This window comes from Mesocricetus auratus, unplaced genomic scaffold (assembly GCF_017639785.1).
Source record: "Mesocricetus auratus isolate SY011 unplaced genomic scaffold, BCM_Maur_2.0 Super-Scaffold_100022, whole genome shotgun sequence".
Classification (NCBI taxonomy): domain Eukaryota; kingdom Metazoa; phylum Chordata; class Mammalia; order Rodentia; family Cricetidae; genus Mesocricetus; species Mesocricetus auratus.
The window spans coordinates 2,596,771-2,623,332 of NW_024429203.1; the positions used below are offsets into that span (position 1 = coordinate 2,596,771).

General features: G+C 39.0%; 1 protein-coding gene and 1 long non-coding RNA gene across 6 annotated transcripts in view; one reads left to right on the forward strand and one right to left on the reverse strand.

The window, feature by feature from the left end:
- Positions 1-26,562, reverse strand: part of Anln (anillin actin binding protein) — a 57,456-nt gene continuing 30,894 nt past the window's right edge. For 2 of the 4 annotated variants that reach the window (XM_021232076.2, XM_040729774.1), the window contains exons 13-25: positions 25,229-25,364; positions 24,723-24,905; positions 22,797-22,923; positions 21,747-21,795; positions 21,596-21,652; positions 20,248-20,286; positions 19,892-19,913; positions 18,068-18,180; positions 16,368-16,421; positions 7,832-7,918; positions 6,521-6,628; positions 4,461-4,633; positions 1-3,176 (exon numbers count right to left, since the gene is read on the reverse strand). In XM_021232076.2, coding sequence (XP_021087735.1) covers positions 3,053-3,176; positions 4,461-4,633; positions 6,521-6,628; positions 7,832-7,918; positions 16,368-16,421; positions 18,068-18,180; positions 19,892-19,913; positions 20,248-20,286; positions 21,596-21,652; positions 21,747-21,795; positions 22,797-22,923; positions 24,723-24,905; positions 25,229-25,364 — 1,272 coding nt within the window. In that variant the 3' untranslated portion in view covers positions 1-3,052. The remainder of the gene's footprint in view (positions 3,177-4,460; positions 4,634-6,520; positions 6,629-7,831; positions 7,919-16,367; positions 16,422-18,067; positions 18,181-19,891; positions 19,914-20,247; positions 20,287-21,595; positions 21,653-21,746; positions 21,796-22,796; positions 22,924-24,722; positions 24,906-25,228; positions 25,365-26,562) is intronic. The other 2 variants (XM_013119353.3, XM_040729776.1) reach the window with 1 other exon arrangement.
- Positions 3,476-24,755, forward strand: LOC121133431. Of its 2 annotated transcripts, none has more exons than XR_005870262.1 (5): positions 3,476-3,633; positions 6,188-6,270; positions 21,299-21,369; positions 23,700-24,026; positions 24,682-24,755. It is a non-coding gene; the product is annotated as an uncharacterized LOC121133431 (long non-coding RNA). The 2 variants fall into 2 exon arrangements; XR_005870263.1 differs by having other exon boundaries at positions 23,953-24,026.

The following is a 26,562-nucleotide window of genomic DNA, read 5'->3' on the forward strand; positions in this document are numbered from 1 at the left end:
TTTCATATTTTGCATTCTTTTATTATTAGATTATAAATAATCACCTTTGTGTTTACCTAATCTACAGATATTAGCATATTATACATAATTTATTAACATTGTACATATTAATGTGTCCCATTTCTTTTCATACATGGCCTCTCTTACACACTTATACACACACATTTGTTATTAAATCTTGTCACCTTTCCACTATTTCCCAGAAAGTATTTTATTAGTGTAATCAAGTCTAGCATTTCTCCCTTTGTGGATGTTACTGTAACAGACTTTTGTCAGAACCACTCATTGAGTTGATTGAGTTGGCTGCCTCAATGAGTTCTCCTTTCCATCAATCTATCTTAGTACTTTGGACAGGACCTCAAGGTGCTTTTCATTTTCCAGACTCAACTACTGTTCTTTCACAAAAACCAAATGTTGGCTGCTCCTTTTTATGTTCACCTGAAGAACAGTGTTTGTTTCCTTATGGCTTCTCTTTCCACATTATACTTCCAGAATGTTCTTATCTGTTGAATGGCTCCACAGAGCTCCTCTGAACAGAAATCAGTGAAATTATTAGCTATATTTTCCACTATTTGTTGATGTTTCCACTTGATGTTCCACAATCACCTTGTTTTGGTTTTGTTTCCTGTCACGATAAAACACCCCGACAAAGGCAACTAAAGAAATAATTTATTGGATCATTATCCCAGGTTACAGTCCATCACTGCTAGGAAGCTAAGGCTGCAGAACTTGAAGAAGCTGGTTGGTGAAGAGCAGAGAGCATGAAACAATACCTGCACTCCAGGTTCCACTCTCTCTTTCATTCAGTCCAGAGTCCAGCACATGAAATGGTGTTGCCCCATATTCAGGGTTGGTCTTCCCACTTCAGTTAACCCCAATTAAGAACAACAGACTCAGGGCTAAAGAGATGGTTCAGTGGTCAAGAGCACCTGCTGCTCTTACAGAGGACCCAAGTCAGCAACCATGTCTGACAACTCGGCTTCAGAGGATCCGATGTCCTCTTGTGCTTACACTAATACACACACACACACATACACACACACAGTCCCCTACAGAATGCTCAAAGGCCAACCTAATCTAGACAGTTCCTTATTAAGACTCCCTAGTCAAGACAGGCAGTGGTGGCATAAACCTTTAATCTCAGAACTTGGGAGGCAAAGGCAAGTGGAGCTCTGTGAGTTCAAGGCCAACCTGGTTTACAAATAGAGTTCCAGGACAGCCTGGGCTGTTCCACAGAGAAGCCCTGTCTTGAAAAACCAAAATGACTCATTACCCAGGTGAGTCTAGATTGATTCATTAACCATTAAAAGGTAACCAAAATATACCTTAAACTTCTAAAATTGAATTCCATACATAAAATTATACATACGAAAATCAGATGAGCTTTAAGACATGCTTTTTTTCTCTATATTATAAATACTATGTATGGAACACTTCCGTATAAAAGATTATACATATTTGAAGGGATATGCAGACAACACATGTAATTATAAAGTGAAAAAAGGAGGTCTGAGAACAAGACATTTCGTTTTAACTTTTTTGCCTCTTGAATTTTTGTACCACAACAGGCAATGACTATTTGAAAATAAACATCAGTATAAAAACCACCTCGGCAGTCCCTCCCATCCAGTTTGTTCTTTGTTCTAGCTGCTGGTCACTGTCAGCCTCACCCACTGCCTCTTCAAATACACAGCCATCACCAGATTCTGCTCAGTCCCCGCTAATTTAACAACAACCCCAAGAACATTCAGTAAGACGAAGATTAGGCTAGAGAGGAAAACATGGATGGGGTACTGTCAACACCATGCCGCAAGAACAACCAAGACATACACAGCAATTACACCACACACAGTAATTCTTAAATAAATGATTCTTTCGACCATTTACAATTATTTATTTATATAGGCGGCCATAAAATATTTTTATGATATACAAAAGAAAAAACACATTTAGATGAGTAAGAAATATAATGACAGGTGATAGAATTTAGTGTTTATAAATGAAAGTATCAATAACAGTCAGAGAAGAAATTCAAACGTACAAACTGAAGCCATGCATTTCAAGATTTCTAAATTGTAAGAAGGTATTGGGCTGATTAAGGTAATATGGCTTACTATTTTTTTCAACAATCTCAAAACACTTCTAGAAACTGACATAGATGGATATGAAAGAAAAGGAAAAGACAAGAACTTTGGCAAGCAAAGTAGTAGAAAACAGCAGCTTGGTAAAGTTTAATCTTTTTATGTAAATGTTCTTCAATTTACAGTTGTTCTTATCATAAGAGAAAAATATGTTAATATGAAGAATCTCTGGGCTATGAAAAAATAACTATTTAATAAAGCCTGAATGAAAATGTGCACCACACTGCATAAATAGAAATGGAGTGAATGCAAACCATGTGATTCTTAATGCTTCTATATAAATTTAGCCCCATATGTCACATAGTGTCACTATGTCCACATCTCTTCAGAGAGTAGCCAAGTCCATACTAAACTACTAAGTTTTTGTTGTCTTTCCTCATCTCCACCACTAAGCATGTTCCTGCAAAACCCACTGAGAAAGTGCATTCAGTATTCTAGTAACAAGCCATATCATGCATGAGCCAGGAATGACCACACCCTTAAAAAACAAAAAACAAAAACCCATTGAGGTTGGAGAAGGAATCAAACCAGAGGTTTGTTTGTGACTTACAGGAGACCTTGGTACCTCAAAACACACAGCTCCAAAAGACAACTCTACTTGATTAAGATTTTTTTTGTCATGGATAACTGGCTAATTAGGTTTCTAGAAAATGAGACTCTGAACTTAAAAGATGTAGCAAAATCAATTATGAATTGGCTGTCAAACACTTATGAATGCAAGAAAAAATGGTTGAAGTTTTACATAGAAAAGATATAAATACTGCATAATATGTAGTGAATATTTGCACAGGCCCTTTTATCTTTAAAGCATAAAATACAACTTGCAAATCTGATGCTCCTAATAACGTCTTATTAGGATACTTTTTGACACAGCTAGCAAAGCCTCTCCATGCTCCCAAAGTTCCCAAGGTTTAAGGCTTTCCAACGGGCTTGTAGCAAGCATCAGGCTGCCAAAGGCGAATATCAACTATGACCTGGTTGAGTTTCTGCATCCAGAGATCCCGCTCCTCTTTAGTGTCTGCAGAGAGCCAGTTCCTGCAAGGGCAAGCAGAGGTTAGCTTCCCTCCCACCATTCCATGCCTCCCACCTCCTTGCTAGGGAAACACAAATTCCTAAACAAACCAAGATTTGCGGCTTCTAATTGATGCTAACCAGGAGCCACCCGGGGAAGAGCATAATTGAGTACTGTCATTATTCTTGGTCTGGTTAACTAGTCATAACTCACACTAATTCCTTAGGGTTTCCTTGTTTTTGTGTTTGAGATGGAATCTTAGGTCTCATTGACTTCTATACCTAGCAACAACCTAATGAATAGACTGTGTCACATTCTAACCTCCAACCTAGTCACAACCTGTTCACTGAAGACTGCCTTCAAGCTTTTCTGGGCCATTTGTGCTGGGCAGTCTTTTTGTTGAGTTGACACAACCAGGGTCATCTGGGAAAAGGTCACCTGAGGAAATGCACCCATCAGACAGGCCTGTGGAAAAACTCTGTGAGGGCATTTTCTTAATTAAGGATTGATGCAGAAGCACCCAGTTCATTGTGGGTGGTACTACAGCTGGGCAGGTGGTCCTGGGTTCTACAAGAAAGCAGGCTGAGCAAGCCATGAGGAACAAGCCAGCAAGCAGCACTTCTCCATGGCTTCTGTTTCAGCTCCTGTTTCTAGGTTCCTACTTGTGTTTCTGCACTGACTTCCTTCAGTGAAGGACTCTGTTGTGCAAGTGAAAGTCAAATAGACCCTCTCCTTAAGCTGCTCTTTGCTAAAGTGTTTAGTTTGTTAACCCCAACCAGAAATCTGCAGTCTAAAAGCAAATCAACTTTGTAAGTAATCTAATTAAATGAGAGTACTACTTTTTTCTTCTTCAAGACAGGGTTTTTCTGTATAATAGCTCTCTCTGGCTGTCCTGGAACTCACCTTGTAGACCAGGCTGGCCTGGAACTCAGAGATTTGCCTGCCTCTGCCTCCTGAGTACTGAGATTAAAGGTGTGTGCCACCACCACCTGGCTATTGAGGATATTTCTTAATGAAGAGAAATATGCTTGCTTTCTCAACTACACATGAAATCTTCAAGTTTAACCCAAAGATCACCAGCTAACTGCCTGGAGAACAGTCATGACCAACTGAGATTCAACCTGAACAATATACTTATAATTAAATTCAGCCAGTTATTATAGGCTGTTCCCTTACTGTTATGTATGTGTTTTCTCACCAGGACTTTAACCTTTTTCAAAGTTGAGGACCATCAATAATATTTTCCATACGCCTAAGAACAAAACTGGCAGTTAGTTGACAGAAACAAGCAAGGGACCAGTACATACTTGGTGACACAGAGTGTGTCCCTGCACTGGCTGACAAGAGTCTCTCGGTCGTCCTCTCTTTGTGGTCGGACAGTGATTAATTCCAGAGTGTTGCGTCTTGCACAAAATTCTCTGTTGGCTGGTTCTACCTGATGACTGATACAATTGGCCAGATTTATCCTTCCTACAGGATTCTTTAAAAATAAAACATAAGAAGTATTAGAAAACAAGCAAGATTATTTGAATCAGTAAGCAGTGTTTAAGTTGGCATAAAGTTAAAAAGCCATTATTTAAAATTTCATATTTAACAACCAGAAGACAAATAAGCACGGAGCAGCCAAGCGTATTAAATGGCTTAGCCGCCTGGGTCTTCACTTGGCTTAGGTCACACACACATCCCTCTCTGGTCAATGAACTCAGAAACCTAGTGGTCACCCTAGGCCGTCACCTGCATCAGGCTGCACATACATCTGCTTTAAACAATGGGAACAAGTTCTTCCCTTATCAAACACTTGGCAGCAGCCAGTTCCTATTCAAGCACAAAGGAACACATCCAGGAACTACAGGAAATGGACTGATCAGGTATACTTGGTTTTACGTGCATAGTATAAATCTATGATCCCATGTAAACTTTTAGGAAACCCCCTACTTATGACTATATATACATATGCACCACATACATGTGCACACATACATGTGCACACATTTGAATATGCATTCTCACATTTATACCATGCACATCCAAAAACTCTGTACATCATTAAAAAACAATATTGAAAAATTCATTTTAGACAACAGAAAGCTCCTCAAATTTTCTAAAAATAGAATTACCATAAGTCACACCAAAAACAGATAGAAAAAAAAGCTAAAAGGTAGATAAAGTTAGTGCTGATATGGTGGTGTATGCTTGCAATCTCAGAGCTTGAAAAACAGAAGCAGGAGGTAGAATATGGAGGTTTCAAGTTCTAGGACTCGCTGGGTCACAAGCAAAACCTGCCTCAATGGTTAAGAGCACTCACTGAATTCGACCCAGGTTCAGTTCCCAAAACACACACTGCCTCACAACTATCAGTACTCCACAGCTGCAGGGGATTTCACTGGCCTCTACAGGCACCAGGTACACATGTGGTACATGTGAGCAGCATACTCATACACATAAAATAAAAATAAATCTTTTCTAAAAATTAGTAATTTTAATGACTATAGTGTAAGGCTGTTTGGTATAATGTAATGCTGTTTAGCAGCGATGAAAAACATTACAGGTATGTTTATGCTTTAGAAAGGTATTTGGAAATCTCAAATAAAGTGTTTGTTTTTGCTTGAAAAAGACAAATTCATAAAAACAGTCTGGGGATCCTGTGGGAGCCCACAAGTGACTCAGTTTCCATCTGGAGTCTATTCTGACTATAAGAGTTCAAGCTTGCTTGCTCTAGTCTCGAGAGCCGTGATAAACTTCTGATTAAGCCTATAGGACAAAGTACATTATCTCTCTGATGCCAGCTGTAGGCACACAGATAGATAATGCAGCTGCTTGCTGCTAGCAGGACCCACATGACAGACAGTGAGCCTGGCTGCTCCTCGATTCAAGGACAGTGCAGGGAGCTGGTTAACTGACTGTGCTGTTCTTTGTTCTGCTTTGCCTCTAGTCTGTATATAAGCAGGGTCTAAGTTAAACTCAGGGCTGTCTGGTGCGCTAAAAGCTAATCTATCCTGTGTTTCTGTCTGTTTCTTTATCTGTCATTTCTCAGTCCTCATGCCCCTACTCAAGTAACCCTGCTGACTCGTTGGAGCTTCTGACAGGATCCAAGTAAGCAGTACCAAACCCTGCCTAGTAAGTGAACTAAATATAAGGTTGTGGGCTCTCTCTCCAGCTCTAGTCAGGAGTTGGGAAGTATGAGGCAAGGGAAATGACTCATAGATGCATATATAATTACTATTATATATTTTTAGCTGTAGACAACCAAAACATGAATAATCCCATACAGAAGGGACTCAATGGGTGGGGACAGGGGACATACACTCATGGAACACCACAAACACCCAGCAGGACTTCCACCACTGAGTAGAGCTGTGTCAATTACCTTTCGCCTCTCATCATCTGGGTAAGTCCAGTAGGAGATACAGTTTCCAGAGAGAACACACCATCTTCGATGCCAGGCACCAAAGCCACTAACATCTTCAAATATGGTCTGGAAGTCAATTGAAACACTAACATTAGAAAACTGAAGAAAAAATGTCCTTATCTGTGACATTTTCGTGTGAAAATCTATTTGTATGAGTTTATTGCGTCCCTATCAAAAATGCGTTTAAGAAAGCTGAGCATTGGTGGCGCATGTCTTTAATCCCAGCAATTGGGGAGGCAGAGGAAGGTAGGCCTCTGTGAATTCGAGACCAGCCTGGTCTACAAGAGCTGGTTCTAGGACAGCCTCCAAAGCCACAAAGAAACCCTGTCTCAAATTTAAGAATATCTAGATTGCCAGGCATTGGTGGCGCACGCCTTTAATCCCAGCGATGGGGGAGGCAGAGGCAGGCGGATCTCTGTGAGTTCGAGACCAGCCTGGTCTACAAGAGCTAGTTCCAGGACAGCCTCCAAAGCCACAAAGAAACCCTGTCCCAGAAAACCAAACCAAACCAAACCAAACCAACCAACCAAACAAACAAACAAAACCCAACCCTACAATAGTCACTCAATTGGCTTCAGAATGAAGTCCAATTTCTGTAAAATACTTGGTCCATTTCTCTAACTATACAGTCTCCTCACTCCCCACCTCTATACCCAGGCTGAGCTCTTACTATCCTGAAATATTCAGCACTCTCTCCTCCTTCTCTTTAGGCCGGGGTAAGAGAGGGAACGGACACCCAGGACACTGTTCCCCTTACCTGCAGCATTTGTCTCCCTCCCTCTGCTCATTCACTAGGGTTAGAAGCTACCACTCCCTGCGATTCCTGTCCCTCAGCTCACAGCAGTGCCCTCTGCTTTCTCCTATGGTGAACGTACGTTAGTTCACCTCCCCCCTTCATACTACATTAAAAGCTCCTCCTGGGCCAGCAAGATGGCTTAGTGGATAAGGGCACTTACTGCCAGCCTTATGACTTAAATTTCATCCCCAGAACCCACAAAGTAGGGAGAACCAATTTCTGCAAGTTGTCCCTCTGACTTCTACAAACACACTGTGGCATATATACGTACTTTTCAAATAAATATAGAATTTTACAGCTCCTGCAAGTGGAGATTCTTGTCTGTGTGTAATTATATTCCAGCAGCAGCACAGTGAATGGCTTAGAGGGAATTGCAACAAATCCTTACAAAACCAGTTTATCACATAGTCACACAGGCTTTCTTCCTTAGAAGACTGAAGAGAAGGTAAAGAAGAACAGGGAGAGGTACTCACTAGGAAACCTTTCTCCTCAACACTTGAATTCACTTGACAGCTGATTTTTAAACAGATATGACCTTCCAAAGGAGATAGAAAAGGTACCTGTGAAGACAAAGGGGAATTATTTGTAAAATCATTTCAAAGTGTGATCTTTCTTGGTAAACCATGAACACAGAATACCATACCCTGAAAATAAGTCACATTTAAAGCTGACGCACAAATGAGCCCCTGCTCCTTAGCAACAGACGCTTCAAAGTAGAATTTTATAAAAATAAAAGTCCAAAGCTCCAAATTAATGAGAAAAGAGAGGAGATGTGAGAATAAGAGCTGCTGACTCCTTTATCCTGAGAAGACTCTCAGGAGGAGCCTGGATAGACCTTACACCTATAAGGCAGCATTCTTTAGCAATAAAGGAAAATGAACCACAGAAACGGGAAAGCCAATCCTTAAATCTATATGAAATTGCAAGGGCTGTAAATACCCAAAATAATCAAAAGAACACTTGGATGAAGCATACTTCCTAGTTTGTGAATTAATTCAAAGCTTAAATAATGGAAACAGTATGCCACCAGCAGAGGTATGGATACACAGGCAGACAGGCCAGAATTGGGAGCCAAGAAATGGCTGAAGATACGGCAGATACCTGTGTAGCACGCACAGGTCCCGACTAAGTCTGCAGCACTTAAAGACAGAGACCAGAAATAAGCACATTTTGACACACAATTATTTTTTTGTTGCTCTTTTGCCAATTAATTTTTGAAAACCATGCCAAGACTATTCTATGAAATAGAGCAGTCTTGAACAAATGGTATTGAGAAAACAAGAAATTCACATGCAAAAGTGTAAAAGCTAGTGTCTTCACTGGGTTCCCATTGCTTACGATAAAATATCATGACTAAAAGCAACTTGGAAGGAAATAGATGTATTCCACCTTACACTTCCACAGTCACAGCCCATCACTGAGAGAAGTCAGGGCAGGAGCTGATGCAGAAGCCATGCTTCCTTACACACCCCAGGACCATCTGCTTAGTAGTGCCACTGCCCACAAGCCAGTCTGGTGGAAGCACTTTCTCAACTGAGGTTTCTTAATCCCCAATGATTCTAGCTCGTGTCAAGTTGAAAACAAAACAAAAAACACACCACAAAGCAGGACAGCTGGGCCTCGCCTCATAACATACATAAAAGTTAACCCAGAATAGACTATGACTTAAATATGAGAGCTAGCATCATATTAGCACCACAGAAGAAAACACAGAAGTAAATTTCATGATCATAGATATTGCAATGAATTGTCAGATATGATATAAAAAGCATAAGTAACATGAAAAATAGGCTTCATCAAAATTTAAAAACGGTCAAAAAAGAAGTTCCTCAGAAATTAAGAACAAAGTACAGAGACTCATAACTGGTCCCTGGCACGTGAAGAAGGGCACAATAATGTAAGAGAGGAAGGGGAGTGGTGTGATGTGCTAGCTGCAGGGACCATGACAGGGTCGTGGCATTCCTGAACCCATGACCGTTGTGATTACCAGTTCAGGGGCTCTGCAAGATTAGGTCTGTCAACATTCTGTCATGGAAGGGGAAGGTGCCCATAGGCCCCCACCCCCAGGATTTATAGGGAGACTGACAGTTGATGGGGGAGGAAAAACATTTCTTCAGTGGTACAGTCACAAAAGAGGCTCATGTTTCTAGAGTGAATGTGCATGTATAAAAAATAAACTAAGCCGGGTGGTGGTGGCGCACGCCTTTAATCCCAGCACTCGGGAGGCAGAGGCAGGCGGATCTCTGAGTTCGAGGCCGGGCTGAACCGACAGCCTCCAAAACAATACAGAGAAACCCTGTCTCGTAAAAAGCCAAAACAAACAAACAAACAAAAAACCAAACCAAAACAAAAAAACTAAAATGCACCAAGCCTGGCTACCTGAGGCTTTGTCTCAAAACAACATAAACAAACAGGCCCACCAAGGTGGTTCACTGGGTAAAAGTGCTTGCCAGCAAGCCTTAAACCTGAATTTGATCCCCAGGATCCACACAAAGGAAGAGGAGATTGTCCTTAAACGTACATGTAAGTGCTATGGCATGCATAAGTGCACACACAAAGTAAATGAATGTAATTAAAAAAAAGGACTTTTATGACACTACAATCACTCTGCTCAGCATAAGACAAAGGAATTGGTCCTCAAAGTCCTACCTGCACTACTCACAATAGCTGAGGAGCAGAAACAACATGTCAGTCAATGATGACACATGTGTAGTGCTTGGAAAATTCAAAGAACTCAATAATAAAAGAGCCAAAGGACAAAATGCAATGCAAATCAGACTCACAAGAAAGAAGGTTGTGGTGGCTCAAACTCACAGTCCAGGCAGGAGGAACACCTCAAATGGGAGGGCAGAGCCTGTCTCAAACCAGCAAGCCACTTCACAGCTCCCAGGAAGGTGATATGAGCCTTTAATCCCAGTGAGTTCAAGACCAGCCTGATCTACAAGAGCGAGTTCCAGGACAGCCTCCAAAGCCACAGAGAAACCCTGTCTCAAAGCCCCTCCTCCATAAAAAAGAAAAAAGTTTCAAAGGAAAACCTGGGAAGTGAAAGCTCATATTATTGTGGCTCTTTATAAGGATAAGTCAAACCATCATCATGACTCCCCAGTCATGTTCCAGGGCTTGTTCATAAGTCATGTTCATAAGCCCTAAAACTTGAAAAGTGCATTCATACAATTACATGTACACACAATCACAGAAGCAAGCCAAAAAGACACAAACAACTCAAACGTCATCACAGAGGAAAAGAGCTCACTTTTGGAGACATGGGCTTGTTTTGGAAATAGAAATGATGGCTGTACATGACCATGAAAGCATTAAATGCTACCAAACTGTTCATTTCAAAGTTTCTATCTTTGTTGACTGAATTCTAACTCAACGAATCATTTGTTTATTGATCTGTATGTGTACATGTGTGGAGGATTTTTTTTTTCTTTTTATCAAGACAGGGCCTCACTATGTAGTCTAGGCTGACCTTAAACTCATAGAGGTCCACTTACCTCTATCTCAAGTACTGGATGGAGATAAGGCAGAAACCACCACTCCCAGTTGATCATTTTAGAAACAATCAACTCCCAACACATAATATGAATAAACCTCAAAACCTATCATGTTGAGCAAAAAAGTTAACTCAAAAGAACACACATGTGAATTCATTTGAAACTAATGCATAAGGGTAGAAGTGAGAACAGGTGTCTGCCTGTGTTGTTGGAACTGATTACAAGGAATGATGTCAGCTGAACAAGAGTATGTGTACACTTGTCACAACTCACTAAATTTTGTCTGAAGGTTGTTACATTTATCTAAATTTAAAATTTTGGACTATTTTATATATTTATTTGCCTATGTGTTCATGCATGTGTGTGCACACAGCATACTGGTGGAGGTCAGAGGGCAACTTGATAGTTTGTTTTCTACTTCTACCTTTACATGGTTCCAGTGAAAAAACTCAGGTCCAATGGCTTGTGCAGCAAGTGCTGTATGCTGAGCCCTCTTACCTGCCCTTGAATAAAATGTTTATAGCTCTTTTGAATATATATAGCATGACTACAGTCACAAACATTCTTATCTCCTTCAGGTTTCCTCCTGTGTCAATCTCTGAGGGAGGAACTGTGGGCGTATTTTCTATTACTGTGGTTTAGCTTTTATATACATCACTTACCACAAGAAAAACACATTGGTTTTAAAGGAAAGAAACTTAAGAAATATTCTTAGCTAGTTACAACAACTCAATTTATGTTATTTAATATTTGTAACTATGCAATAAGCAAACATGCATTCAGTAGAGACTGTACTTGAATTTTTATCTTCCCCAGACTAATGAGATGCAGTAAGTACAACACCCTGTTGAGTTTCTCAGGGTTGGACATCATTGCTTGACACAGTTTCTTATGAACCTCAGACAGGCTGCTGTTACTTTAGAACATCATGTGTCCTCAGCAAGATTTTGCTGATTAAAAATTTTGACAAAGTACATGAGATATTTATTACTTGTCCAAGCACAAGCTAATGTAATATTTATGGAAGGGGAGGGCCAAGCCATGCTTAGTAGTTTTAGGTATCTTGAATGATTTTTCAATTTATGATAAAATTACCAGGATATGAACTCATTTCGAGCTAAGAAGCATCTATTGACAATACAAATAAACATGTAATTGAAACAGGGACCCCAAAACAATGGACTCAAAAGAATTTAAATTTCCCCATGAATCTCAAGCTGACGAGGGAAAGGCTAACCCCTGGTCCTAGTGGGGGCTGCCTCTTTAAAGGGGATTTCAGAAAATTTCTCATAAATTGACATATTTGTATTTCCTGGATTTTTGTTCATTTTTTTTCTATAAAAATTTAACAGTGCCATAGGAAATGCTATCTCCCTCAGCTAGGCCAAACTATAAATAAACCTATTTTTCCCTTGCTAATTTCTGTTACTAATTTTTCCTGAAATAGAGGAAAACTAAAGCTTGTGGACCTACGTGCCATCTAAAACCACTTCCTTCTCTCAAACATACAATTTTATTCAAGAGAACGAAAGGGACCTGACAATAATTACCCTGTAGATTATATCCTCATTCTTTAAGCTGCTCTAAAGTAGACCTAACACAGAACTCTGTTCATGGTAACAGTCATCCTATGCTTGTGTCATTTTACTTTGGGGCAGATTTCCAAAACCATGGGGTCCATACCTAAAGTCAGTCAACCTGATAGAATAGAATAGGATAGAAATAGGCTTAGACCTAACAGTGAAAGCCAATATAGAACTCTAGCTTCAGAGTGCTGCTTAGTCTCTATACAAAGAAGGTGCAAATCATATCCTATTACTGCACAGTGTGGTGACACTTCACTCTTTTTGGTTTTTTTGTTTTTTGTTTTTCGAGACAGGGTTTCTCTGCGGCTTTGGAGGCTGTCCTGGAACTAGCTTTTGTAGACCAGGCTGGTCTCGAACTCACAGAGATCTGCCTGCCTCTGCCTCCCCCATTGCTGGGATTAAAGGCGTGCGCCACCGACGCCCGGCGACACTTCACTCTTGATCACAACTGATACAGTATTCCTAGACAAATGTATATCCTCAAAATTATTCCCAATTCTGTTCACTAAATTTATCCTACTGTATGTTTGACAGATTTATACAATTAAGTGCCAAGAATTCCACTTCTAATTTAGAGATGAAAACTTACAAAAAGCCCACATTTTTTTCAACAATAAAACACACACACACACACCTGGGTAAACTTAACAATAACCAACTTCTCTTTGCAACAGACGGAGACCACTACAGAAAACTAAAACCAAAACAGAGTTGTAGAGCCCTGTCCTAGCAGCTACATCTACAGCCCAGCCCCCACTCCTAAGGCCCAGGCAACACTGTGGAAAGGAGGGCAGAGAGCCAGATGGTCAGGGAGTTTGCAGTAAGTGCATTTCCTAGGAATGGCTGAAGTTATCCCATAGTCTCACCAATTTGAGAAAGAGCAAGACCAGAGTATGTGGGAGAGTTTGAAGGGAGGAAGGGAAGGAAGAAATGATGTAATTATATTATAGTTTCAAAAAAATTAAAAGATATCAAAAAATATTTCCTGGTCTTTGGACTAAGATAAAGTGAAGATACGGTACAAAAGCAAACAGATGGGAAGAACTAAATTCCAATAAGACATATCCCTCTGCTAGGTGCCTCGATGAATTGGAGTTTGCTTGGCTGCTCTGTGCAATGTGTGCATCACTGAAAAAGGAGAACAATGTGGGCATCTAACTGAAGCCCACAAGGAGTACACGACAGTACTGGGATTTAAGATAGGATGTGGTGAATGAATAATCCCTGAAGAACGAAGATTAAACATTCTGGAAGTTCCTTGATGAACTTGAATAAAGTATTTACAATGTATTTCTAAAACAAGAAAAAGAAAAACTGACTATGTGTTGTGTTTTACCTACATTTGTGTGACATTAAAAGCAAACGAACTAAACAGCTCAATGAAAAAGAGGAACAGAAAAGATCTGTCAGGTTAGATAATAAACATGATACAACAGGCAGACACGGGCAAAGGAAGACAGAAAGCACAACCACGCCAAGCCCCTCTGACAACGTTCATATCAGACAACACAAACTTAAGATGAAAGGGACCAGAGGCAGGCATCGTCTCCTATTCCTGCAGTTCCAGCATTCAGGAGGCTGAGGCCAGAGAATCAAAACAAATTTGAGGTCAATTTGGACTACATGAGAAGATCCTCAAAAAAGAAAAACAAACTAGGAGTTGGAGGGCTGGCTCAGAGGTTCAAAGAACTGGCTGTTTGTTCTTCCAGAAGACTGGGGTTGATTCCCAGCACCCAAAAGTCCGCTCACTACTGTCTGTAAAGTTCCGGTGGATCTAACTCCCTCACACAGACTATATGCAGGCCAAACACCAACGTACATAAAATAAAAATAAATTATTAAAAAAAGAAAAACCTAAAACAATGAAGATCAGCGATAAATGGAACAATTCAGCAGAAAGTTCAAAATACATGGTGAAAAAAATTGACCAAATAGGTGAAAGGTACCATACCTGCACGAGTCCCTCAGTTTGAATCCCAGTACCTTACACACACTAACTCACTCAGACAAAACAAAAATTTAAACACCTAAAACTGAAATTATATTACTCCTACTAATTAAAAGCTTGATGTTTTCTTCCAAATGAAAGTGTGGTTACCATCTAGCATGGAAATACCCCTTCCTGTAAGAAAGAGTAAGTCTTTCTTACTAACACATAAGATGAAAATGTTCTTGCCCTTGTCTGTTAAGCATCAGTCTCTTTAAGGCATCCTCATTTCACTGATGACTTAGACATCTAAACTGTAATCTAGAGCCAGGACGAATGATGCAACTCATCATGCATTGGCATATTTTAGAGCGAAGGGAGATAGTCACTGAGGTCAAAAGGCACACACTGGATTTCTTCAAAGAGATAAGAACGCCTAACCAACCAGGCGTCTTGGCGCATGTCTTTGGTCCCAGCACTTGGGGAGAGGCAGGTGGATCACTGAGTTCAAGGCCAGCCTGGTCTACAGCAAGGGCTACACAGAAAGACCCTGTCTAAGGAAAAAAAAATGCCTAAGTACTCTACTTCTAAGCTCAAAATCCTGTGATTGGGTAATTGTTTTACTTCATTGCCGTTTTCCCTAAAAATATTTGAACTGACACTCTCCACTTCCTAAAGGAAACCTCTTCAAGTCAGATGAGCTTTGGAACTACTTTTTCCCCACAAAAATATAAAGCTAAGCATTCTGGATTTCACATTGAAATAAGCAGTTTGAGTCTGCAACTGACCAAGATTTATTATTTAAGCACCAGGATTCAGCCTTTAAATTAGGTTTCAGTTCAAATAACAGAGAAATCTAACACTTGTGGTTCTAGGGACCTAACCCCCACCTTATGGCCTCTGCAGGAACCAGGTAAGCACAGGGTGCATATATATACATGTAGCCTAAACACTCATACACATAAAATAATTTTAAAATGTCATACCAGTAGTTCATTTAGTATATCAGAAGTCAAATATAGAATAATTTTAGTCTTAAACATAGCTATTAATGTTCTATTCTTTTTTTTTTTTTTTTTTTTGGTTTTTCGAGACAGGGTTTCTCTGTGGCTTTGGAGGCTGTCCTGGAACTCGCTCGGTAGTCCAGGCTGGTCTCGAACTCACAGAGATCCACCTGCCTCTGCCTCCCGAGTGCTGGGATTAAAGGCGTGCGCCACCAACGCCCGGCTCTATTCTAACTAGTACCCAAAAGTAATCAATATAAAAGTGAATAGATTTCAAAAAATTGTAAAATGTAGGGTGGGCATGTGGCTCAGTTGGTAGAGTACTTGCCTAGCATGCATGAAACTTTGGGTTTCATTCCTAGTATCCAACATTCAGCCATGAAGACCAGTGGGTATGATCCCAGAATTTGGAAGGCTGCTGGATCAGAAGTTGAAGATCATTTTTGACTACATAGTAAGTTAGAATTCAGCCAAAGATAAATGAAACCATGTCTTAAAAAAAAAAAAAAAGGTGGTGCACATGTTTAATCCCAGCACTCAGGAAGCAGAAGCAGGCAGATCTGAGTCCAGCCTGATCTACAAAGCAAGTTCCAGAACAGCCAAAAAAAAAAAAAAAAAAAAAAAATCACAAAATGGAAGTATGTTTATAGAAAATTCTAAAGCAAACCTACAAGGAAATAAAATTGAGACATTTTAAAGAAAACTATAAACAATTATGAAAGTAGAGAGAAAAATGCATATATAAGAGCCCAAAGGATGAATTTTTTGTCTCTACATATATAGTTAGTTATTCAAGTAAACCAAAAATATATAAAGGTGATTATTGAAACAAACACACATGCACCAAAAAATCAAGGGTTGGTTATTGATTTGAAAAGGACATCAGAGTGTTTACTTAACCAGCAGCTTTAACATAACATAATTAAGAAGTAATATAGGCAGAAAGAAAATGATTTCTTAAGCACATTAACTTTAAGTAAGGAAAATAAAGCAACCTTTTCCTGGAACAAATAGCCCAGTAGCTCCTGTTCTCTTACATCAAAATTTATCTAAAATAAACAAAAAAGAAAAAAGAAAACAAAAAGATCCAGAGTCACTTGATGTGTTAAGACTAGTTGGATTACTATTACTAAGTAAAAGCTACATACAATTTTAGATATTAGCATGTTAAAATAATTTTTGTGTTAACAGTAGTCAAAATTAAAACATGGTCAGCACTTTGTCTATCAACCAAAAATATTTTTGCATTTTAATGTTAGGCTGGCTTGTGTTATTCTAATATTCCCTGGGAAATGAAGTGTCTTTGCTCAGAACTAAGAAGTTACCAGCGGAGCCTGCATGAGACCTGGAGTCTCCTCCAGTGCTCCCAGAGCAGGAGACAAGCTGCACAATGGCAGCAGCCAAGCCTCATCTTCACGCAGTTCACTTCTATGTTCTGACTAGAGAACCTCTACTACAAGCTACCCAAAGACTGCATGTGCTCTCCACATGTGGAGGAGTTTGTACCAGTTTGAATGTCAACAGAGGTTACTAGAGATGGAGACGGGACACAGGAAAGGACAGGAGTGGGGGGAGGCTGAAGTTGAGTAAGCATTAAAACACAATCAGGTTGGGCATCGTAACCCATGCTGGTAGTCTCAGCAATTCAGAGGTAGAGACAGGAAGATCAGGAGTTCTGAGTCAGCCTTGACTACACATAACAAGATTGGGGGTGGCCTGGGCTATGAGAGACCTTAACTTAAGCAACAACAATAACAACCTCCCAAACAAACAAACAAACAAAAAACACCAAACATACAAACAAAAAACAGGAAAAAAATTCCACAATCAGAAGGAATAAATTCTAGTGTCCACATCACAGTGGGAGAATTATATTCATAATAACCTATAATGTATTTGAGGAAAAACTACGACAAGAGCTCAAATGTTATAAACAATAAGAAATAAAGAAATAGGAAGTCTGTTATCTTGACTGGATCAGTACACTGTGTACATGTGTTAAAATAAATATGTAAATCACTACATGTCAATATAAAATTTTAATTAAGACTTAAAATTCTATTTTAAAAAAATCTGTATTTTAAAAAACAATCACTGTGTTATTTATCAGGAGTCAACCTAAAAAAGTTCACTTCCAATCTCTCACTCCTGACCATAGTCTAATTAGCTATTTAAATGCTTATTTATCTCACACTATGGTGAAAAAAATGCAGATCTGAAGTTTGAAGTATTAAATTTAGTAAGGAAGTATGGGAAGGAAATCTCCTTAGTTAAAAAGATATGACTGGCACATGCCTATAACCCAACAGTGAGAGGTTAAGGCAGGAGGATCAAGAAATTCAAGGCTATCCTGCGTTATACAGCAAGTTTCAGGCTAGCCTCAATGGCACAGCAAGACCTTGTCCTATAATATAAAAACCTAAATTTGTAACATATTGAATTATTTTAAAATATAAACATCTAAATGCAAGACACGCCACAGAAAGCAGTATAGATTGACAATTTAAATATAGTATTAATATAAAAAACACTCCCAACATATAACACTCATGTATACCCCTATCTAGTAATATGTATAATCCTAAAGAATGTATATTTTAGCCAAAGATTTCAAACATCTGAAAATATTTTATTTTGGAATTTCTATAGACTAATGTTTTTAAGTGCAATACACTCATAAGTACAGTTGAGTTACCTTGTCCAAAACAAACTTGGTATCTCCGACAGAAGATAATGACAGTGTGTGAGATCCAACAAGGGTAAAGTTGCTGGTGCGCACAGCACCGAGACCTCCAGGACTGGCCATAACTGTGGAGAAATGAAGCAAAAGTTAATTCATATCGGCCTTCCTAAGTCTGAACAGGAATGGCCCCATAGGCTCGTGCTTCAGTGCTTAGTCTTCAGTCGGGAAATCATTTAGGAAGAACTAGGTGTGGCTTTGCTGGAACAGCCTTGCTGCATCCTCACTGGAGATGTGTCATTGGGGGTGGGCTTTGAGGTTTCAAAAGTCCACACCAATCCTAGTCTCACTCTCTCTCACCCTCCCCAGCGTCCCCACCCCCACCTCATGCTTGTAGCACGGCCATGAGAGCACAGCAATCCTCTTTTGCTTCAGCTTTTCAGGTATCGAGATCACTCATAGTGACCACGCCCAATGTCCTCCAGTTTTAGGTGTGTGTGTGTGTGTGTGTGTACAAAATCAAGAGAACAATTCTTTTCTGCCATGTTGTGGCATCCCAGGATCAAACTCAGACCTTAAGGCTTATATACAAGAATCTACCTGCTCAAACATGCTGTCCCAACTCTACTTTAAGAATGGAGGAAAATCAAAGAACAAGCTTTCCTAATAAAATAAAACTGAGATACAGGCACTTAACATTTGGTAAAGTTGTTTTTAATGACACAGAACCTAAAACTTTCTACATAAATAAAGCAGTTTCTTTGTTAAAAAATAAAGAAAAGTTAGCCAGGCAGGTGGCTCAGGAGATAAAAAGGCATTTGCCAAGCCACACCTACGGCCCAAGTTCAATCCCTGAAATCCATGTGAAAGAAGAAAGACCAGTCTGACCTACACATGTGCATGTGTGCACAGACAGACACCAGTACATAACAGGACAAGAACTATGGAAAAGCCTCCTTACCGTTGGTAATACTGAGTGACCTTAGTAACACAGATCTTTGTTAACTCTCTTGTGCCATAGGCAAGAGAACAACCACAGAGGGTAAATGAAGTAAATTTATTTTAGAGGACTTTCCTTGTTCACTAGCACCCCTGTTCCCAGGAACCTAGAGAGATGCTTTGTTGACATATTATAATAATGCTATGTTGAAATCGGTAAAGTTAAAAGAAGCAAAACTCCATGGTGTTGATAACGGAAAGAGAAGTAGGGTTGAAGCGTAACACTATGTGCTGAAATTACTAAGTGACAAGTACTGACTGCTACAATCTGGAAAAAAAACAAAAAAACAAACCCTAATGATTAACTCATATTGCTGCGAACAAGGCTACAAATAAGACTACATGCTTTTCTGGCCAGTAATATATGTTGCTTTAAACAGTTGATGTAGGAAATGTTTGCCCACGACTGTAAAAATCACACACACACACACAATTAAAATTAAAAAATATCTTAAGGAGAAGGAGAACTGGTTCAGTAGTAAAGAGCACTGGATCTTCTAGAGAACCGAGGTTTAATATCCAGCATCTCTAAGAGATTCACAACCATCTGTAACTCCAGTTCCAGGAGTCAATGCCCTTGTCTGACTCTTCAAGCAACAGACACACACACACGGTAAACACACACACACACACACACACACACACACACACACACACACACACACACACACACAGACCCCACATAAAAATAATTTTTAAAACTCTTAAAAAAGAAAACATTTTCCCAAAGCAAATAAAGGAATGTGTATATATATGTGTGGATGGTTGAATATTTTTATAAATGTATGCACTTGCTAAATTTAATTATTCTAAAGTTTCAAATAGTTTAGATCTACTCACCTGAAGAATGAAGGCTGCTTTTCTAACAACATAAAAAAAAGGGTGAAGAAGATACAATTATTTTCTATTACATAGTATGCAAATGTAAATGTTAAGTACAAAATTTTAACATCACAAGTACTACAGTTGAAAACACATAAGTATCAATAATTACACTACATCAATAATTATCCTACATAAGTAGCAATAATTAACATATCTTTATTTATCTTGAGAAAGCCCGCTTCTGCCTCTTGAGTACTGGGAATCATTAGTACATCTTAAAGATTTCTTTAGTGTTAAGGGTTTAAGGGTTGTACTTTATAAAAAATGTAGATTTAACAAGAGGATTTGACTTTTAGAAAAATTCTACTTACTGAAGTTATAGATGTGAGAAGTCTCTTTGGAGTAATAGCCTGGAAAAAGAGAGAGCTTAGCATATTTCTTATTAAATATTGTTAATTCAGAACTTAAAACTAATGATCTTTTTTTCCCAAGACAGGGTTTCTCTGTGTAACAGCTGGAACTAGCTCTGTAGATCAGGCTGACCTCGAATTCACAGAGATCTGACTGCCTCTGCCTCCTGAATGGTGGGATTAAAGGCATATGCCACCACCACCGGTAAAACTAATGTTTTTATACAGAAAATAATTGTTAAGGCCGGGCGTTGGTGGCACACGCCTTTAATCCCAGCACTCAGGAGGCAGAGGCAGGTGGATCTCTGTGAGTTCGAGACCAGCCTGGACTACCGAGCGAGTTCCAGGACAGCCTCCAAAGCCACAGAGAAACCCTGTCTCGAAAACCCAAAAAAAAAAAAAAAAAAGAAAGAAAGAAAGAAAGAAAGAAAATAACTGTTAAATATAAACAGACCATACTTAATTCCTTTATCAAGATTTTTCAAATACTGCTACTCTCTTTGAATATAGAGCCTAACAAAAAAGTTAGAATAGAGCAAGACTTAAAAACTGAAGACAGGCCGGGCGGTGGTGGCGCATGCCTTTAATCCCAGCACTCGGGAGGCAGAGGCAAGTGGATCTCTGTGAGTTCGAGACCAAGCCTGGTTTACCAAGTGAGTTCCAGGAGAGGCTCCAAAAAAATACAGAGAAACCCTGTCTCAAAAAAACCAAAAAAAAAAAAAAAAAAAAAAAAAAACCCCAAAAAAACTGAAGACAGAAAAAAGTTTTTTTTTTGATTTTCAAGACAAGGTTTCTTTATTTAGCCCTGGCTGTCCTGAATACACTCTGTAGACCAGGCTGGCCTACAACTCAGATATCTGCCTGCTCCCGCCTCCCAAGTGCTGGGATTAAAGGTATGAGCCACCACGGCCCAGCCAGGAAAAATTTTCTAATGATTTAGGAAGCAAACAAAAGAGCAATTTCAGAAAGTGGAAACCAAGACCCTAATAATCCTGTTTCTCTTTCTTTGCAGACCTGCTGACACAGTAGCATACAGGAAAGCTGGAGCAGTTGTACACTCAATTGTTAAGAAATATTCAGAAAGTAAGATATTCTGCATGTTTTAAAAGGTCACTGACTATACTTATCATGATCAGTTATATATGTTTACACTCCGCAGTCATACCTACCTAATGCAGTAAATAGAAATGTGGGGCCTGTAACTGATTTTAAAAAAATAAAATCTTTGTGTGGTCACGCGTCTCCTCACAACAACAGAACACTGACTTCTCTGATTATGGTGCTTTTATTAGGTCTCTGTAATTCTCACCTTAGACTTCGATGCCTTCTTCTTCTTATCAGGGCCTGACGAATCTTTCTTTTGTACCTATACACAAATCCAAAATATAACTACCTTAAAATCTAGTATTATTAAGGAAATATATTATTTTTCATTACAGAAAGCTTTTTAACTGTCTTACCAAGCTGTAAACTTCAACCTTTATTTCAAAGTCATTGGAAACGTCATGCCTGAAAAAGAGTATTAAATAAAACTGTAATAAAAACCTAAAGTTATGCCTTTAAAATTATTGTACAAACACTTGTTACAAGACTAAAAGTAAAAGACTCCACTGTATATTTTAAAAAGACAATAAAAGCTGTCAAGAATAATAAAAAATGGTAAAAACAATTTTTTTCTTATAACGTAATTCTGAAATATTTGTGTTATAAAAATCAAGTTGCCCATGCTACTGTAAGTAACCCCTCACCCACAGCCCTGTAGGCAACCCTAATTTAAACTCATTAGCTCACCAAGTAATAATAACTATAATAAATAAAGTAGACAAATTAAAGGGATGGGCTCTGTAGCATATTGGTGGAGCACCTGTCTAACACATGAGGCCCAAGGCCTGATTTCCAATACTCCTAAAAAGAAAAAAAAAGGACTGAAAGTAGATGGTAGACTGTTGAGGACAAAGGGACCAGCAGGAATCAGACGAGACAAGAGAAGGCAGTGGGGAGTTAATATAACCAAAAATATATTACATGTAAGTATGAAAATGTCATGCCTTTATGCATAATATGTGCTAATAAAATGTCACATTAACTACAATAAGCTGGCAAAAAAAAAAGTAACTACATTTTAAATTTTATTAAAGTTTGGGGCCACGTAGTGGTGGCACAGGCCTTTAATCCAGCACTTGTGAGGCAGAGGCAGGTGGATCTCTTTGAGTTCCAAGCCAGCTTGGTCTACAGAGTGAGTTCCAGGTCAGCCAGGGAGACAAAGAGAAACCCTGTCCCTAAAAAACAAAAAACAAAACAAAAGTAAAAGAAAAACAAACACAAACTTTAAAGGTTTGGGATGTAGTTTGCTGATAGAACGCAAGTTTAGCATGACCAAAGCTCTGAGTTCCATCCCACACATTACAATGGATAAAACAAGACAAAAAAACATCACTCAAATGCTGAGACTGTCTTAACCATATTAAAAGAAAAATGTATCTGAACCATAAGATGCTCAATTTACTTACAGAGTAAATGTTGTGGTAAATGTCAAAGCATCACCACTAAGAGAGTTTGAGGTACTTGCTAATGGTGTGGCGACCATATGTTCAGCTCCAGCTTTTAGCATAATTAAGTAGTAATAATTTGATGCATCTGTAATAAGTAACCACATTGCAAAATTAGCAAAAGAAAATCAAATTCAGCTAGATAGCATTCTGGAAGGCCAGAAGTCAAACAGCACCTGACACACATAAAGTTTATATTTACAATTTTTAAGATCAAATTTCTCAAAATTAGAAGCTAAAAAAGACACAACCTGATACCCACAGTCCATGGATAAGCATCAAGCATCCTAATTACATAAAGCAAAATAACTTCATTCTACATTCGTCACTTTCTGCTATAATCCATTAGGCAGTAATTAGCATATACCTTCAAAGGATAAATTATAATTTGTTTTTTCAAAATTGAGATTTAAAAACCATTAAAGTTACTCAGGGATAATATCTAATAAAAATATGAACTACTTATTCACTGTTTATCACTAAGTCACAATATCTCAAAACAAATACTAAATTACCAAGTTTTCTGCATTATACTAAAATCAGGCAACAGGAAAAAATGCAACCTAACATAGCTAATTTCTTTCTTTCTTTCTTTCTTTCTTTCTTTCTTTCTTTCTTTCTTTCTTTCTTTCTTTCTTTCTTTCTTTTTTTTTTTGTTTTTTTGAGACAGGGTTTCTCTGTTGCTTTGGAGGCTGTCCTGGAACTCGCTTGGTAGTCCAGGCTGGTCTCAAACTCACAGAGATCTGCCTGCCTCTGCCTCCCGAGTGCTGGGATTAAAGGCGTGCGCCACCAACGCCCGGCTTAATTTAGCTAATTTCTACAATAACATTCAAACATTTTCTTCATATGTTTGTTTGGAAATAGGATCTCTTTCTGCAACACAGTTGGCCTTGAATTTGAGAAAATGTACTTTTGCAATCTTCCAAACTGCTGGGATTTATAAACACAAGCCACCACATTCAGTGAGTGTTAAAAACAAAAAACTTTAAGTCCTAGGGACTGAATTCATGGACTCACACATGAAGGCAACACTATCAGACTACAGTCCTACCCCAGTTTAGACGTTGCTTTGAGAAGAACAGGTATAACTGACTCAGTTGTTCTATCTGGCCTTGAGTTTAAGACCACTGCAGCCTCTGACAGCTGGGATTACAAGCTTGTTCCACCAGGACCCAGTGACGGCTCATCCATGTAAGTCTCCAGCCTTACTTTTCCCTAACCCAAAATTCATTTCTCAATTCTTTTAAGACTTCCTTACCCCTAGAGACAAAGTTCTAATTAAATAAAAATGCAAAAGAATCCTAAGACAATTCTTATCCAACACTTCACACATGAGTTTTCTAGAAATTGTTCTGCTGTTTTCAGATCCTGCTGTTACATTCCTCTTTATTCACTTGACTCCCAAGTGGTTTTCTAGTAGATTAGACAATTTTAAAAGGCCACTGTGGTTATCCAGAAAAGAAAATACAATTTCAATAGAAGTATATATTCACTGAGTAATTATCACTCATACAACCAATAACACAAAATTTCCAGAAGGAATGTCTAATATGGGGTGAATTTTAACAAGAATAAAGTAAAATAAATTCTTTTAAAAGATCAGGCACATAGCAAAACTAATTAATGGTTTACCCTTGCAAGATAACCTAGGAAAATGTTTCCTGATATAATTATGCTTAGCCTTACTTTGAGATAAAGTGATGCACATAATTGCATGGGTTGGTAACCCTATTATGTAAATAATCCTATTATGTAAGTTTCCCCCTAATTGTCCAATTATGAGGAATTGTCTATACAATATGCAAGCTTTACTAATAGCTTTCTCATCTTTCTCAAACAAATCCAGTCCAGGTGGACTTCAGTTTTCCAAGTGACCCAGCCTCATACCTGGTTTCTGAGCGGTGCTGCAGACAAAGTCTGCTTTCAGAGGCAAGCAGATCTCTGACAAAGTGACTGACCCTTTGGATGGAACAAATCCACTCTGAGATGTGACGGCAGCCTTATTCCTCCTCTGAGGCCCTTCGTTCTTCAGCTTGTTCAGTTCATCAATCAGAAGTGCTCTCTTCTCAGCTATGTAAAATATGCAAGCAAATATTCCAAATATTAAAACTGTGACTGCTCCTGAATGAGACAGATCATGAAAACACTGAAATAGCAACTGAAGAAAAGAACACAGACAAAATCAGCCACTGTCTCTTGGATGGGACTGTTTGGGTAAAATGTCATCTGGTAGTCTGTTACCAACTCCTCATAATGCTTCAGCTTTTAATTGGTTTTCTTACGACACAATACTTTCCCAGCTCCACGTGCTCCACTGTCACACTGGATGGAGAGGCAGGAATGTGCACACACACGTCCATTTAGGATGCTGTAGCCAGGTGCGTTATACATACTTGCAATCAGAAGAAGTCTCTCTGCTTCAGCTTCCTCCAGAGACCCTTTCCCATGTTCTTCATCAACACAGCAGTTCAGGGCCTGGCTGGCCTGATAGATCACTGTCTGCTGCAGATTTATGTCATTGTTGAGCTCCTAGTGAAACCACAGGAAGAAATCAATCAATTAATTAACCACCATTACCACTTTGTTTAAACTTTAATTCTAATTAACCTGACTGCATAATTTCCAAAGTTTTTAGAATACAAATGTTAGTTTTACTATGCAAGTTTTTAGATTATATATTCTTTAAACTGTGGGTTAACTGTGAGCATCACACACACGCAATTATGTGATGAATCCACAATGCTTCTGGCAGCACTTATCCATGCACACCTTCATTGTGGCCGAACTTCTGAAAGCAGCATATATAATCATACCATGCAACACCAATAAATACAACCTACAATGTGATACAACTGTATTGGAGGAGGCATGGAGGCCTTTGTGCTCAGATATTCACTAGGGAAACCTGGAATATTCAGCACACAGGGTTATTCTTCCAAGGGAAGGGATAAAAAACCTCTTTATCTGCCCAGAAGGCTGGAGCAGACCCTCCTTCTAGCCTGGGGACCTTTGTGCTATCTGTTGTGGCTAGAGACTTTTTCAGCATTGGGCACTCCCCAGACCCTTATAGTAAATTCGTTTCGCCAATCAATCTATAGAACCTACCTCTATGGACTTTACAAACAGTTTTGATGTAGTCTCATCTGATGTATATTTAGCTTACTTCTTTGTCTTCAAGATTTATGCATGATTTCTCGGGCATGCAGGATTGAGCTAGTCATTACCAGCATAGTTTTCACTGAATTGTGCTGTGCTTATATATGTCTAAAATAACCACTCGGGGTCAGACTCCAGAAGTTAGAACCAACACAGGTTACTGAGTCCTGATGAACTACACTGCCTTCTTGCCTCTTGCAGCTCATAACTCTGCTGGCTGTGAAAATCACAATGTATGCTATGAATGAACTTTTATTAAACATGAAGAAGTTTCTGTCCCTATAAAATATTAACAGTCAAGTGGGCATGGTGGCACATGCCTTTAACATCAGCAGACAGGAGGCACAGGCAGGCAAATCTCTCTGAGTCTGAGATTCAAGGTCAGCCTGGGTCACCAGAGAGTTCCAAGACAGCCAGAAACACTCAGGAGGCTGGAACAGGCAGATCTCTGAGTTTGAGGCCAGCCTGGCCTATATAGCAAGCTCCAGGCCAGCTAAGATTACATTAGAGACCCTGTCTCAAAATAAATAAATGTAGCATAATGGCCTAACTAATAGAATAAACTTGTAAT